Source organism: Palaemon carinicauda, unplaced genomic scaffold, assembly GCF_036898095.1.
Source record: "Palaemon carinicauda isolate YSFRI2023 unplaced genomic scaffold, ASM3689809v2 scaffold3717, whole genome shotgun sequence".
In the NCBI taxonomy this organism is placed as follows: Eukaryota; Metazoa; Arthropoda; class Malacostraca; order Decapoda; family Palaemonidae; genus Palaemon; species Palaemon carinicauda.
In genome coordinates this window covers 1-14,060 of record NW_027171400.1, presented here as the reverse complement: position 1 = coordinate 14,060, position 14,060 = coordinate 1, and the positions used below count along the sequence as shown (strand labels likewise).

At 43.4% G+C, this 14,060-nt stretch overlaps 1 protein-coding gene and 1 non-coding gene across 2 annotated transcripts; both read left to right on the top strand.

Annotated features, from left to right (window-relative positions):
• Positions 1-1,601: 1,601 nt before the first annotated feature.
• On the top strand, positions 1,602-1,673 carry TRNAG-ACC (transfer RNA glycine (anticodon ACC)). The gene has a single exon. It is a non-coding gene; the product is annotated as a tRNA-Gly (tRNA).
• A 10,057-nt stretch (positions 1,674-11,730) lies between these two features.
• Positions 11,731-12,291, top strand: LOC137636730 (uncharacterized). The gene has a single exon (XM_068369118.1). It carries the CDS (start codon positions 11,731-11,733, stop codon positions 12,289-12,291), a length of 561 nt encoding a protein of 186 aa, XP_068225219.1.
• Positions 12,292-14,060: the final 1,769 nt, after the last annotated feature.

The window sequence follows — 14,060 nt, the reverse complement described above, 5'->3', positions numbered from 1 at the left end:
ATAAAATGATCAGGAAAAAAGATGAAAAAGATCAGGAACATTAAGCAAAACTAGTTTTGTTTGTGGTGCGACCAGCTAGTCAATTGGTAGTCTGTCATAGAGAACGAACATAGCCGATAGTTGGAGCAGATTTTTTGGGAAGGTGGTTAGATGAGAAAGAAGCAAATCGATTTCATCAGAATTTGCAGGTGAAGTTGAGGATCAGAGGTGGTATCGATCTGTTATTTTTCTTGTTGGTTTGTTGTTGTTTGTGAAACCCTTAGCTACATTTTATTACTGCCCCCACACTGTAACATGTGAGGAAGTGGTGTTGAGGGTGAGGTTATGAGATAATGCGTTTTGCCTGGTTGGTCTGGTCGGTTTGCTAGAGGGTTGTCGTAAAGTGGTGCAACTCCAGTCGGATTTTTCGAAACGGGCAACTTGGAATGTGTCTGAAAATATGTATTATTGCATGCATGCATGAGGAGGGGTTTGGTCAGAGGAGTGTAACTTGGGTTTTCAACTCCATGAGAAAATCCAACAGAAACTCATTAGAAAATCCATGAGTTTTAACTTTTAACTCCATGAGAAAATCCATCCATGAGAAAATCCATGAGTTTCAAAGACTAGCAAGGCATCATTTTACAAGTTATTGGCTGATCCATGAATGCTTTATTCGCTATGAATTTGTCAGATTCCTTTTCTTTTTTTTTTTGCCAATAGCGGTTAGGCCATTTTAATCTCTTGTGGTTTCTTTTCTTTATAATGTATTAGCATTTATTTAGTTCAGTTCACATTGTTAAGCAATTGTTTCTAATCCTTACTGATTTAAAATATTGATATAATATTACATTATTGTGATTGATCAAAGAAGAAGGGATACTAAAGATGTAGAAGAGATAAGAAAGCTTGCAACCGAAGCAAGCTTTTCATGGGTGAAAACCGATATTTATCCACAAGAGAAAGGGGTTGATATAATATTGCATTAAAATGTTATGATAAGATATCCACAAGTAAGAGAAAGGGGTTGAAGATTTTTTTGCCAACTTTAGAGTAGCTTCTAAAATTGGAACCGATATGTATATCAGCTGCTATTTAAAAATATCGCATCGCCCATGGGTGAAACCGATATATATATATATATATATATATATATATATATATATATATCAACCGATATTTTAGTTAATGGGTTCAAGCAAGTCACAATTTGTTTCTCTGTTGGAAAGGGTTTCTTTGTTGATTCAATACTGGTTTCTTTAGGGGAATAACCTCAATGCCAAGAAAATACTTTAATTTCTCCCAAGGTTTTGGAACGAAACTGGTTGCTAAAAAAAAAAACTTCAGGGAATCAATAGCAGTAATTGTATATTTATTCATATTATGAGTGTGTATTGTATACGATTATTTCCTAACTAATATGAGATAAATAGACAAGATGGAGACGGGTCAGTTAGCTATGGAATGGATGATTGGGACCCGAGAAGCTATTGTAGTGCCAGATATATAGCGATCCGAGACATTCTGCGCACTCTATATATTCTGCACACTTTAGGGAGACCTGTTGTTTTATCAATTTTCTATCTCATAGCAGCCACCTTGAAAATTTCACTAAGGTTTCAGCATTTGTAGTCCAATGGTTAGGACAATTGCTTACCAAGCAATAGATCCGGGTTCGAATCTCGGCAAATGCATCTCTTTAGATCTCATATCCGTTTGTTTTATTTTATTTCAAGTATATATCATATAAAATTATGTGGTAGTGCTATACTTAGTTTTATTTATGATGCACTATAGTCTACATATAAATATATAATGATATATCTTCATATATGATGTTGGAGAATGTAGTTTTAAATATAATGTTCCACAGACTAGGGTCTGCGTCTTGCCTAGCTTTGCAAATTTCTAAGAGTTGTTTGCATTTACTTTTACATGGTATGGAATGTAGTTCCTCTTAATATAATTTAGCTCATGACATATAGTAGATTGCATCATTCAATAGGCCTTTAATGTTATCTGCATGCTACTCACTGAATATTTTGCTTATTTCAACATTTGTAATCCAATGGTTAGGACAATTGCTTACCAAGCAATAGATCTGGGTTCAAATCCGGCAAATGCATCTCTTTAGAATTATATACAGCTTTGTAATGCTAGATCCTTTCATATAGATTGGGAAGAAGTTAGTGGTTTTGATATTCAGTTGCCGCAAGTAAGTTTTCTATCTAGAGAGAGATAAAGTTGTTTCATTTTCAAGTTTACGGGATATTGCCCCTCATCCTCTAGTTGATCCTTATTATGCATTTAAGTCTTTGGGTTTTTTGCAGGGATCCCAGGTATGAACATGTTGAAACAACAATCAAAGTTGTTACAGAATTGGGTTTGATCCTAGAGACCTGCATTCGGCTGATAGCATCATATATATCAGAAACCTACCTAAAACACAAACAATTCACAAAACACCTACAAAATCTAGCATCTTAAATCTATACCAATGCAGCATTCGCCTCTTTGATGAGGGAGATCCAAGTCTTTTTATGTTCTTTCCACTCCCCCTATGTTGGTTAAGTACTCCGCTAGCGACCTTGCTTTACTGTTCCAAACTCTGTTGAGTGCTTTGTCCAGCATTTAGCCTTATATCAAATCGGAGATGGTCCATTCTTCCCTTTTGAGTCTGATGGCATAGGGTCAAGAGGTCCTAATGTTTAATGGCACGGGCTTCAATCAAGTGGATCGGCTCCATCTTACATTTAGAAGTCGAAACCACTTGGAATCCTTCAACTTTGAGATTTAGTATATGCTCCTAACTTAACATGGAAAAAATCAATAACATGCACAACATATTCTAAAAAATCCAAGCATAGAAAGCCAAATGAAATATTTTAAACCATGAAGTCACATGAACTTGAAATAAAATGTTTATTTTAAACCATGTAGTCTCATGAACTTGAAATAAAATAAAACAAACGGATATGAGATCTAAAGAGATGCATTTGCCGAGATTCGAACCCGGATCTATTTCTTTAAAGATTGAGATCATGTTTGGATCTCTTCGACGGCTGTTGGACCCTAAAAAATTCCAAAACAAAACAACAAAAAAAAAAAAAAAAAAATTTGGCCAAGGCTGGCCGCCCAAAATGAACGGCCAGACCTGGCCGCCCCATTTTTGGGTGGCCAGCCTGGCCCTTCCCTCATTTCAAAAAAAAAAAAAAAAAATTTAACAGGCCAAACCTGGCCGTCCAAAATGGACGGCCAGGTCTGGCCGCCCAGACCTGGCCGCCCATTTTGGACGGCCAGGTTGGCTGGTCTGCATTTTCCTTAAAAAAAAAAAAAAAAATTTAAAATTTTCTATTTTGAAAATATTGTTCCTTCCAAAATGTTTTTCAAGTCCAAAGTATGTATATATACATATGTATATGTCTATATATGTATACATATATACATATAATAAAGGAAGTAAATGAAGGTTGGGAATTTTGCATGTTCCATGCAAAATAGACCCACTACCCTTAAATTTAGGCATGTTCGGGCTCTCTGATTCGTCAGAGCTCCTAAAATCAAGGAGCCTGTTTCTATAAATAGGCCTCCCATTTCATTTGCAAAAGACACTGACTTAATTACTCACTTACAGCTTAGCAAAAGTGAAAATTTAAGCTCTGAAGTCCTCAACTAAGAACCTCTGTGTTCAAAGACTCTAAGTCACCAAACAAATCCAATTAACTAAATCCTTAAGCCATAACAAGAGCTACTAACAACTCCCTTGACTTAAGAAACTTTCTGCTTGCAGAAAACCTTCAGATTTCCAGAAGATAGGTGCGCGCACCGCCAGTTCGTACATCCAAACCGAAGTTCAAGAAGCCCGGGGCTTGAAGACTTATACGTCGACAACCGACTAAGGATTCAAGATATTCTCTCCACACGCCTGTTGGCCTTCAGCAAGAATTGTCAAGTTTTGGATCTACAGGAAGATCTCCTTTTCCATTTCTCGTCATTTTGTACGAATTGATTGTACTCAAACTTGTTTTCAAAAATCCTATAAATATAAAGAAGGTTCGCATCCTTTATCGTGCGTGGTGAACCTTTTGTCATAAGTTCTCTCCGGCGTTGGTGTGTGGATTCCAAATTTTTTTTTTTCCGCATATCAACAGTTGGTGAACCCCGACGTGAATGCGCCTCCACGATCCGTTATCCAATTTCCAACTTTCAAGTTGTCAAAAAAAAATCTTCGCCAGCTTTCTCCATTTCTCTATCAAGTCTAAAATGGCCGCCTTCGCCAACATTGTTGCGACCCGCACACGCCCAGGACCAGGGAATTGTCGCTGCTTCCAGCAGCTCTTCAGGGATACCCTCTGAAGGCAGTAGTGCCCCGGGATCCGTCAACAGTGGCAGGAAAGCCATCCAAACTGGCCCAAGTGCCCGGTCTCCCCTGACAGCCGGTCTTGATCAAGCTGAAATCCGTGGTATGCAAACCAAAAATTTCTGTGGCAGGCAAGCTCACAACTCCCGTGGCATGAACGCCAACAAAAACCGTGGTCTTGAAACCATCAGCACCCGTGGCATGGATGCCAAAAATTCCCGTGGCAAGGACGCCGTCAATTTCTGTGGCAAAGAAGCCGTCAATTTTTGTGGCAAAGAAGCCAACTATGCTGTCCCTCTGAGCAGGCCCATGCCTCAAAATCTCATGGACACTCCCGTCAAGGACCTGACAGACCGCGAGTTTCTCCGGTTCTGCAAACTTGAGGCTGCTGACCTCACCCCCCGTCAACTTTTGAAGCAGACGGGTTTTGCTTGCCACTTCATGGTGGGTTCCATCCCCATCTCCTACAACAACTCCGCCCCGGAGACCTCCAAAGCGAAAGTTCGCCAAGTTCGAAGGGCGATCAACAAAAAGAAACAGTTGGCTGCTGTAAATGCCACCCAAAGAAGCCGAAGAAGCGGCGATCAATGCTGCCATTTTGGCCAACCAAAATACCAGTCTAAGGGTGACTGTCAATAACCCCAAAAAGACTCGTTTTGCAAAAAGATGGGTCACCAAAAATCCTGAGGAACAAACTCCCGCCCCTCAGAACCCCGATAGCCATGTCAAGCAGCAAACTCTGAAAAGAGTAGCCAAAATGGCTAACAAAATTTCTAGCAAAAACCAGATCAAAGTGTGCCTGAAAATGGCACACCAAAATCATAAAAAGGCAGCTGGAAAAGGCGCTGCCATAACCGGTAGGAAGACTCGCCCCTCAAAGCGCTCTCAGCCAAGGGCGGAAGTATTACGGGTCATCCAAGCGACCCGACCTACCAAAGACCCCCCGATTTACCATTAAGAATGGTCCGGGTGGGAAAACCGTGGCGGAATTAGCGCCACCCAAAAGATACAGACCTGCTAAAAGCCGGTTGGCCCTCCAGAACAAATTTCAACCTCTCCACTCAGCTTATCTGGTAGAGACCGTTGAAGAAGAAGATCAAGTGGAGGTCCAAACTCCTACAGCTGTCTGTGAGCCTGGGAAAGTAACCTAGTTCTACCCAAGAAGAAAAACCAAGGTTCAGCAAATCATTCCAGACTCTTCTACATCGACATGTTCTCGATCAATGAGACATGTCGATATTGCCAGAGAAATTCAAAAAGAAACTTTGGTAAAACCCCTGTCAATTGACAGAAGCATTCCCGCAATGATGGTAAATACCAGCGGAGATGAAAATCAAGGGAGACGCACCCGAGCCTACTCCAGACGTAGTAAGGAGGCTACCCCGCAACATCCACGTCAACCTAAATTCGTGGAGGGTCTTGAAACAGACCCAAGTTTTGACGAAGAAGACGCAACTATTGCCGCTGTCCATATGGCAGGGGCACAGGAAATCGATCGAGTCGCTTCCTTAGAAAAAAGGATTGAAGACCAGCATCATACTTTTAACCGAGTCCTAGATCTTCTCTAGAAGAAGCTCGACAATGAAACTCCTGCAAATAGCGGCCCTGCCGATAATGGGGGCCCCACTCTGAATGGCAATCCTCACCCCCAATGGCAATGAAAGATTGCCTAATGGGTCTGCCACCAGTAACTTCCATTTTGGGGAAACTTCGGAAATTCTCCCCCCCAAACATGGCGCCCGAGTTAGCAGCATATGTAAAAACTCTGGTGTCTCAAGCAGCTGGAATTGGAAAACAGGAAGCAAGATTGTCCAAATCATTCCCGTACCCTGACTACATTGAATTGGTAGAGCTGCCTGAAGGTCACCCGCCCCCTTTTACCTTGTTTGACGGAATTGGGGCACCAATGGAACATCTCGGAAGATTTACCGCACAATGCGGGAAAACCGCTTCGGATCCCCGCAAACTTCTCAAGCAATTTAGATACTCACTTACAGGTCCTGCCTTCCAATGGTGGTGCAGACTTCCTCGAGGATCGATCACTTCTTGGGAAGAACTCGAAGATCAGTTCGTGCGAGCCTTTTGCACAGCTGATAGATTGGTTAGTATAACGGAGCCATCTGATATGAAGCTAAAGGAAAATGAATCCATTACAAAATTCATCATTCAGTGGAAGAATGAGTTAATTTATTGCCTGCAAAAGTTTACCGAGGATCAGTTGGTATCAATGTGCTTCCAAAACATGCACTACCATATCCAGAAGCATTTCCTTACTAGCCGGCCTGCTACATTCCAAGAGTTGGCCACCATATTGAACGGGCTTTCAATACATATGAGAAACCCCAAAAACCCAAAACTGATGCTCCTAAGAATGACCGATCTGGCCAAAATCAGGGGCAGAAATCCCGTAACCAGAGGAAAGATAATTCCGCCAACACGGTGGAGACAAGTCCTGGTAAGGGGAAAAAAGAAAATCCTCTTTCGGAGTCCCCCGCCAGGGAGAAAAAGAATGAAGGGTTCAGACAAATGACCTTAAAGGAACGACAACAAAAGAAATACTCGTTCTCAGAAGAGTCAGTAGAGCACATCCTCAGTCAGCTCCTCGCAGCTGAGCAAATTACTCTGCCTGAACCCAAAAGACCAGAAGAAGTTGGGTTGACGAATAACCCAAAATATTGCCCATATCACCAAATATTAGGCCATAAGACTCAGGAATGTTGGGTCTTAAAGGACAAGATAGAGGCATTGATCAATGACAACGTCATCTCCTTAGTTGGAGATACTGCTCATGTTCTCCTAGTAAATTACACAGTGGAAACCGGTTCAGGGATGTCAAATGCCCCTACTCCATAAAATTCCCTCTTCTGAGGAAGGATCAATTTCTTCCTCTTTGCCTTCCGACGATGAGGGATGGCAAACAGCGGTTTCTCACTCCAAGTGCAAGATGAATGCTGAGCTCAAGAAAATCTTGCGACAAAATCAAAGGCGAGAAGCCAGGCGACAGATGGAAGTTGCCAAAAAACTGGCGAATTTGAAAAAGAAGCAACCTAAAGCCAAAAGTTCGTCAGAATCTAAAATCAGAAAGCCCGTCATCCTTGGAGATTTCCTTCCTTCCAAATTCCTTGAAAAGGAAGAAGAAGAGTTCCATTGCATGATGATTGAAGCATCCCCTGACGAATCTGAAAAGGAGGTTCAGGCAGTTTATAGCCGAAGAAAGAAGCCTACTGCCGAGAAAAACGTGGAAGTGCCCGAAATTGCTCCCACTCCGGAAACCCCTGAAAGGTTGTCTCAAGAAGATGTCCTTCAAGAAGAAAAGGGCCCTAGAAAGCAGGCGGAAATGAACCTCAAGAAAGAAAAAGCAAAATACGATGTCGTGAGACATCTCAAAAAAGTTCCTGCCCTCTTGAGCGTTCATGACGCCCTTATGCTATCAAGCGAATTAAGAGAGTCACTGATTTTGGCCCTTCAAAATCCTGAAGTCTATATGACCTCGGTCGAACTGGACAGGACACTGGATTGCATGGCTGCAATCGTATTCTCCGACAAGGACGTTCCAGAAAACTCGGAACACAACCAGCCACTCTATGTAGAGGGAAAAAGCTGCCAACAAAACGGTCACTCACATTCTCATTGATTGCGGGTCGGCAATTAATCTTCTCCCACTAAAGACTCTCTACAAGCTGGGGTACATGCCTGAGCAGTTGGTCCCCCAGTAAATTGAAGATTCATGGGTTCAATAAAACTGGTCAGAGAGCCCTTGGTTCGATCTATATCGACCTCGATGTGGGAGGCTTAGACCCTCTTGTCCAATTCTTCGTAATTGATGCAGCCACCACATATAAGATGCTCCGTGGGCGACCTTGGATTCATGAAAATGGCGTCATTCCTTCCACACTCTACCAATGCTTTAAGTATATGAAAGATGGAGTTGTTCGCAAGGTTGAAGCTGATCAAAATCCTTTCCCCTAGAGCGAGGCTCACAGCGCTGATGCCAGCTATTACCTCAAGGGAGAATAAAAGAAAAACAAGTCAGTCAGTTTTGACGAAGATGAAGACCAAGAATTCACTCGCTCTGAGGGCGGGCCATTCCGGGTTGTAATCCACAAGAAGCAGAACAAAAGGCTGCCCACGGTTTACATTAATAAGCCTTCGGAGAAAAAGAGTGAACCTATTCCCATAATGGTCAAAGCGAAAGCCTCTAATCTTGTTGGAATCGGTGTTGAGCTTGATGGGCTTTACCATCCAGAGTCTCTTGGCAAACCACCTACTGATATCCCTCAAGTTAAGGTAACAGAAAAGAACCCTATTCAGATTAACAAGTATAACCCCAAGGCCATCTATATGATGCAGAATATGGGTTATGACTTCATCAATCAAGAGGGGTTAAACTATGGGAAAGGAGTTAAGGTCCCCCTTGAGGCCTCCTATGGTGGAGCTCTCCAAGAAGCCAGAAAGGGTTTCATAAAATGGCAGCAGGCATCCACCTCCAAGACCGTCAACCATATCTTCGTAAGCGAAGATGAAGAAGAAAACGCTGACTCAGAAAATGAAGTGAGAGAAACTCTAACCACATAATTGCCTCAACCTCCAGCTGAAGAAATTCAGGCGCAGCCTGCTCCGCCCACGTTGGAAGATGGTACGGAAGCAACAGTGGATGAGCTCGTTGAGTTAAATCTCGGAACACCCGAAAGGCCAAAACCTGTGTTCCTTAGCGCTTCTCTCACCAAAAAGGAAATTGAAGAGTACCGCTGGTTACTTCTGGAGTTCAGGAATGTGTTCGCTTGGGCTTATAAAGACATGCTTGGTCTTAGCCCTGACATTGCTGTCCACAAACTCTCCGTTTCCCGGGGCCTTAAACCCGTCAAGCAGGGGCAGCGAAGAATGCGACTTGAGCTTCAGATAAAAGTTGAAGAAGTCCGGAAATTGATAACCGTCGGTTTCATTCGAGAAGTCCAGTACCCCCAAATGGCTGGCAAATATTGTTCCGGTCAAAAAGAAAAATGGGCAGATCCGAGTTTGCGTCGACTTCAGGGACTTGAACAAAGCCTGTCCAAAAGATGATTTTCCCCTACCAATAACTGAAATGTTGGTAGACAGTACAATGGGATATGAAGCTCTTAGCTTCATGGATGGCTTCTCGGGCTACAATCAAATCCGTATGGATCCAACTGATGAGGAGTTAACTGCCTTTAGGACCCCCCTTGGTGTCCTCTGTTACACCGTTATGCCTTTCGGTCTGAAGAATGCGGGGGCAACCTACCAAAGAGCCATGTCAAAGATTTTCGATGACATGATCCTCGACCCAGTCGAATGCTATGTTGATGACTTGGTCGTTAAATCCAAAAGAAAAAGTGGACACCTTCAAGATCTTAGAAAAGTCTTCGAAAGGCTCAGAGAAGTGAAGCTCAAAATGAACCCACTAAAATGTGCGTTCGGAGTTACCTCAGGCAAGTTCTTGGGATTCGTCGTACGCCATTGAGGGATAGAGATCGACCCTGCAAAATCAAAGCGATTTCAGAAATGCCTCCTCCAAGGAACCTTCGCGAGCTAATAGGTCTCCAAGGAAGGTTGGCCTACATTCGGCGATTCATCAATAATCTGTCAGGAAAATGTAAACCCTTCTCACACCTGCTAAAGAAAGATGTTTTGTTCAACTGGGACGAAAACTGTCAGCCGGCATTTGAAGGAATCAAAGACTACCTGATGAACCCTCCTGTTTTAACTGCTCCAGTGCAAGGGAACCCTCTGGTCCTTTACACCGCAGCCTTGGATGATTCGTTGGGGATCCTCTTGGGTCAAGTGAATGAGGATGGTGTTGAAACTGCCTGCTACTATCTAAGCAGGACCATGACAGCACCAGAAAAGAATTATTTGCCGATGGAAAAAGTATGTCTAGCGTTAAGTTTTTGCCGTCACCAAACTGCGGCATTATCTTCTTGCTTACTCCATCAGGCTGATCTCCAAAGCTGACCCAGTTAAATATATCCTAAAGCAACCTGTCCTCACTGGAAGACTCGGGAAATGGGCGATGCAGTTCTTTGAGTTTGACATCTACTTCATGCCTCAGAAAGCCATCAAAGGCCAGGCCATAGCAGATTTTCTCGCAGCTCATGCGGTCCCCCCCAGATTCTCCCATAAATGACATCGAAGAAGAAGAAGAGGATGTGATGACTGTAGAAATTCTCTCTCCTTGGAAGTTGTTCTTTGATGGAGCTGCCACTCGAGAAAAAGCAGGGGGCCGGAATTGTTTTGATAATTGGGCTTCAATTCGCGCAAGCCCTTTGCGCAGCACACTTGTCAGTATATGGGGATTCCTTCCTCATTATCATTCAGGTGACAGGTGTATATCAGGTGAAGCATGAAATACTCGCAGGGTACCACAAGATAGTCCAAGACTTGGTTCCCAATTTCGAAACAATTGAGTTTCACTACATACCCCGGTCAGAGAATGCTCAAGCAGATGCTCTGTCTAAGCTGGCTGCTTCCATTGAAATGCCAAAAAGAGGATACATTCAGGTCACAGTGCTAGATCAGAAGGTGATTCCCCCGGACGAGGTTCGGCCTGAATACTTCCTAGAATGCCATGTCTATGAGGCGTACGAAATCCAATTGTCACCTTGGTATGATCTCATTGAAGACTACTTGGTGCACGGACGTTTGCCGAATGATAAAAAAGAAGCCACAAGGGTTAAGAGACAGTCCACGCGATATGTTTACCCTTGAAGATACTTTCAATCGTAAATCTTTCGATGGGATACTTCTGAGGTGCTTGGACGAAGCCGATGCCCAAACAGTGTTAAGAGAGGTGCACTCAGGGATCTGCGGATCTCATCAATCAGGAAACTGCCTCCACAACCAAATCAGACGCCTTGGGTACTATTGGCCTACACTCATAAAAGACTCCGTAGAATTTACAAAATCTTGCCGAGTTTATCAATATCATGGCAATCTCATTCACCAACCTCCTGTCCCATTTCATCCCATTAGGTCTTCCTAGCCTTTTGCGGCTTGGGGCATGGATCTTGTTGGAGTCATCAACCCACCATCCTCGCAGGGGCATAAATGGATCCTGGCTACAACGGATTACTTCTTCAAATGGTCCGAAGCCGTAGCTCTCAGAGAAGCTTCTGCAGGCGCCATTGCTGGCTTCATAAAGAAGAACATCATATTCCGATTTGGAATCCCCGAGCGGATCATTTCGGATAATGGCCGACAATTCATCGGAAGACCCATGAAAAAATTACTTGAAGAGTTTAAAATTCAACACCACTAGTCGTCTTCTTATTACCCTCAAGCTAACGGGCAAGCAGAAGCATTCAACAAAACCCTCACCAAGCTATTGGAAAAAATTGTTTCAAAGCACCGGCGCGATTGGCACGAAAAGCTTGGAGATGCCTTGTGGGCTTACTGTACCACAAAAAAAACTGCGACGGGGGGCAACACCCTATGCCTTGGTTTATGGAGCTGAAGCCGTACTTCCGATTGAAGTAAAAATTCCTTCGCTTCGGACAGCAGTTGAGCATGGACTCGAGGAGGAAGAAAATACTAGAGTCCGGTTAGCCGAACTTGAATCTCTGGACGAAAAAAGGAAAGAAGCCTTACAGCAGATGGAGTTGTATAAAGCGCGTATAGCCCAAGCATACAACCGAAAAGTGAAGAATCGGGTGTTTCAGAAAGGTGATCTTGTTCTAGCCTTGAAAAGACCCATCATAATCACTCGCAGATCAACTGGCAAATTTATCCCCAAGTGGGAAGGGCCTTTTGTTATCCATCGAGTCCTCGACAGCGGAGCATACATCTTAATCTCAGAAGACGGTTCCAAAACCTCTGGGCTAGTGAATGCCATTATATCAAAAAATTCTATCCATAAAGAAAAGCAACCTCCTTCCCCCCAGGGTCACACGAGGATAAACTGCATGGCTCTAAAGCTTCCTCTTTTCAAGGTAGCATGAGGATAAACTGCATAACCTTGGGTTCCTCCAAGTCATACGAGTTTAAACTGTTTAACACTCCGAGTCTTATGAGTCTAAACTAATTGACCCTCCAAAACGCAAGAGGCTAAACTGTGCAAAAAAAAAAAAAAACCTAACCTAACCAAACCCTACCCCCATGGCTTCCGTCTGGAAGCCAGAACTACGCGCGACTTGATTCCACAACCTTAAGTGGATACGTAGGCAACCTCTTAAAAGGCTCAGTCACTCCAACCCAAAACCCAATACCTCTTTGCTGCTTATGGTTCCGTTATATCCTACTTTAGCCTAAGTATTCTTTGTCAAAAAGGAAAGAAAGGAGCCATATAAAAGAAAAAAAATCCATCAAGTACAAGCATTCATGATAATATGACAAAGCCAGAAAGTAAAGCAGGGATTTTATTACCAAAAAGAGAAAGCATACATGCATGAGGAGATCTACAAAGATACAAGCTCAACGAGCCAGATAGCCTCAAGAAAGCCATTGATAGAGTCTTGGATTTCTGTTTCAACATCCTGACTGGCCAAATCGCGAGAAGCTTGAACGTCTCGATCCCCTGCAGCATTTTGACTTACCAGAGCTAGTTCCTGTTTGGCAGAATCATCTTGCGCTGCAGCAAGCTCTGCCTCATGGGTTTCCTTCTTCCCTCGAGCCACGGCTAGTTCCTCCTCGAGCTTGGAAACTCTCTCTGTCCAGTCCTGGACCTTCTTCGACAATTCAACCACTTTGTTTGCAGAAGCATCAATGGTCTTGGAAGATTCTATAAAGGCAGCTTTGGCGATTGCTTCTTTCTCTTGCAGTTGCTTTAAGCGCTCGGCCCTCTCCCTTACTTGCCTCTGCATCCTCGGGATTTTGGGTACACTTCTTATGGCGATCCATCAAGCGTTTCCATTCTTCCCTAAAAGCATCAAGCTGGGAAGTATCTATGTGCATCTCTACCAAGCATCGCCGTAATTTCTCGACCCGAAACGGTATCATTTTGTCTCGACCCTGGAGAGACTTTAAGAGAAGCCTCCATCTATCTCAGAATATCGATGGTATTCTTAAGCTACCAAATATCAGATTCCTCCCATTCTGCTCGGTCACAAGAAGCCCATTCAGTGGCCTGAGATACGCAAGGGCGGATAGGGGCCTTAACACTCAGCATGGTAGATGTCTGGCCTCCTTTATCATTCGGTATCAGGTGTTGCGACGAATGCTCTCGGACTACCTTTGAAGAATCCTTTGAGTTAGCTTCACCGCGAGAAGGTGGAAACTCCCCGCAACTCTCTTCTATGCGACCCGCTGGAATAGACAATGGCTCTACAGTCTGCGGTATATTAGATAGAGGAATGGCAGGTGGAGTCTCTTCATCCAAAAGCGTAAGGTCCATCTCCAATTCCTGTTGAAAAGCCTCCAAGTCTGCTGGAACTTCTGGAAAGTCACCTGAAAGGAAGAAGATCTCTCTTAGTAAAAAAAAAAAGAAAAGAAAAGAAAAGAAAAGAAAAGAGAGAGATCAAAAGAAGCTAAAAGAAAACCTTCCGGTAGGGATTCTACATCTGACCCTGCTGGGCCCGAGTAATCTCCTCCATCTTCATTCTCTGGAATAGGAGGAATGTCTTCTCGAAGTGTATCTAAGTCCCTCTCGCAAGAAATGCTATGCCGAGCAGCAATAGAACTGACAGCCATGGGGCTAACAGGAGTCGGGCTAGCCAAAGGCCTCGTCTTTTCCTTCATGACTGCGAGTGCCTTCTTCATTTTCTCCGAGCCT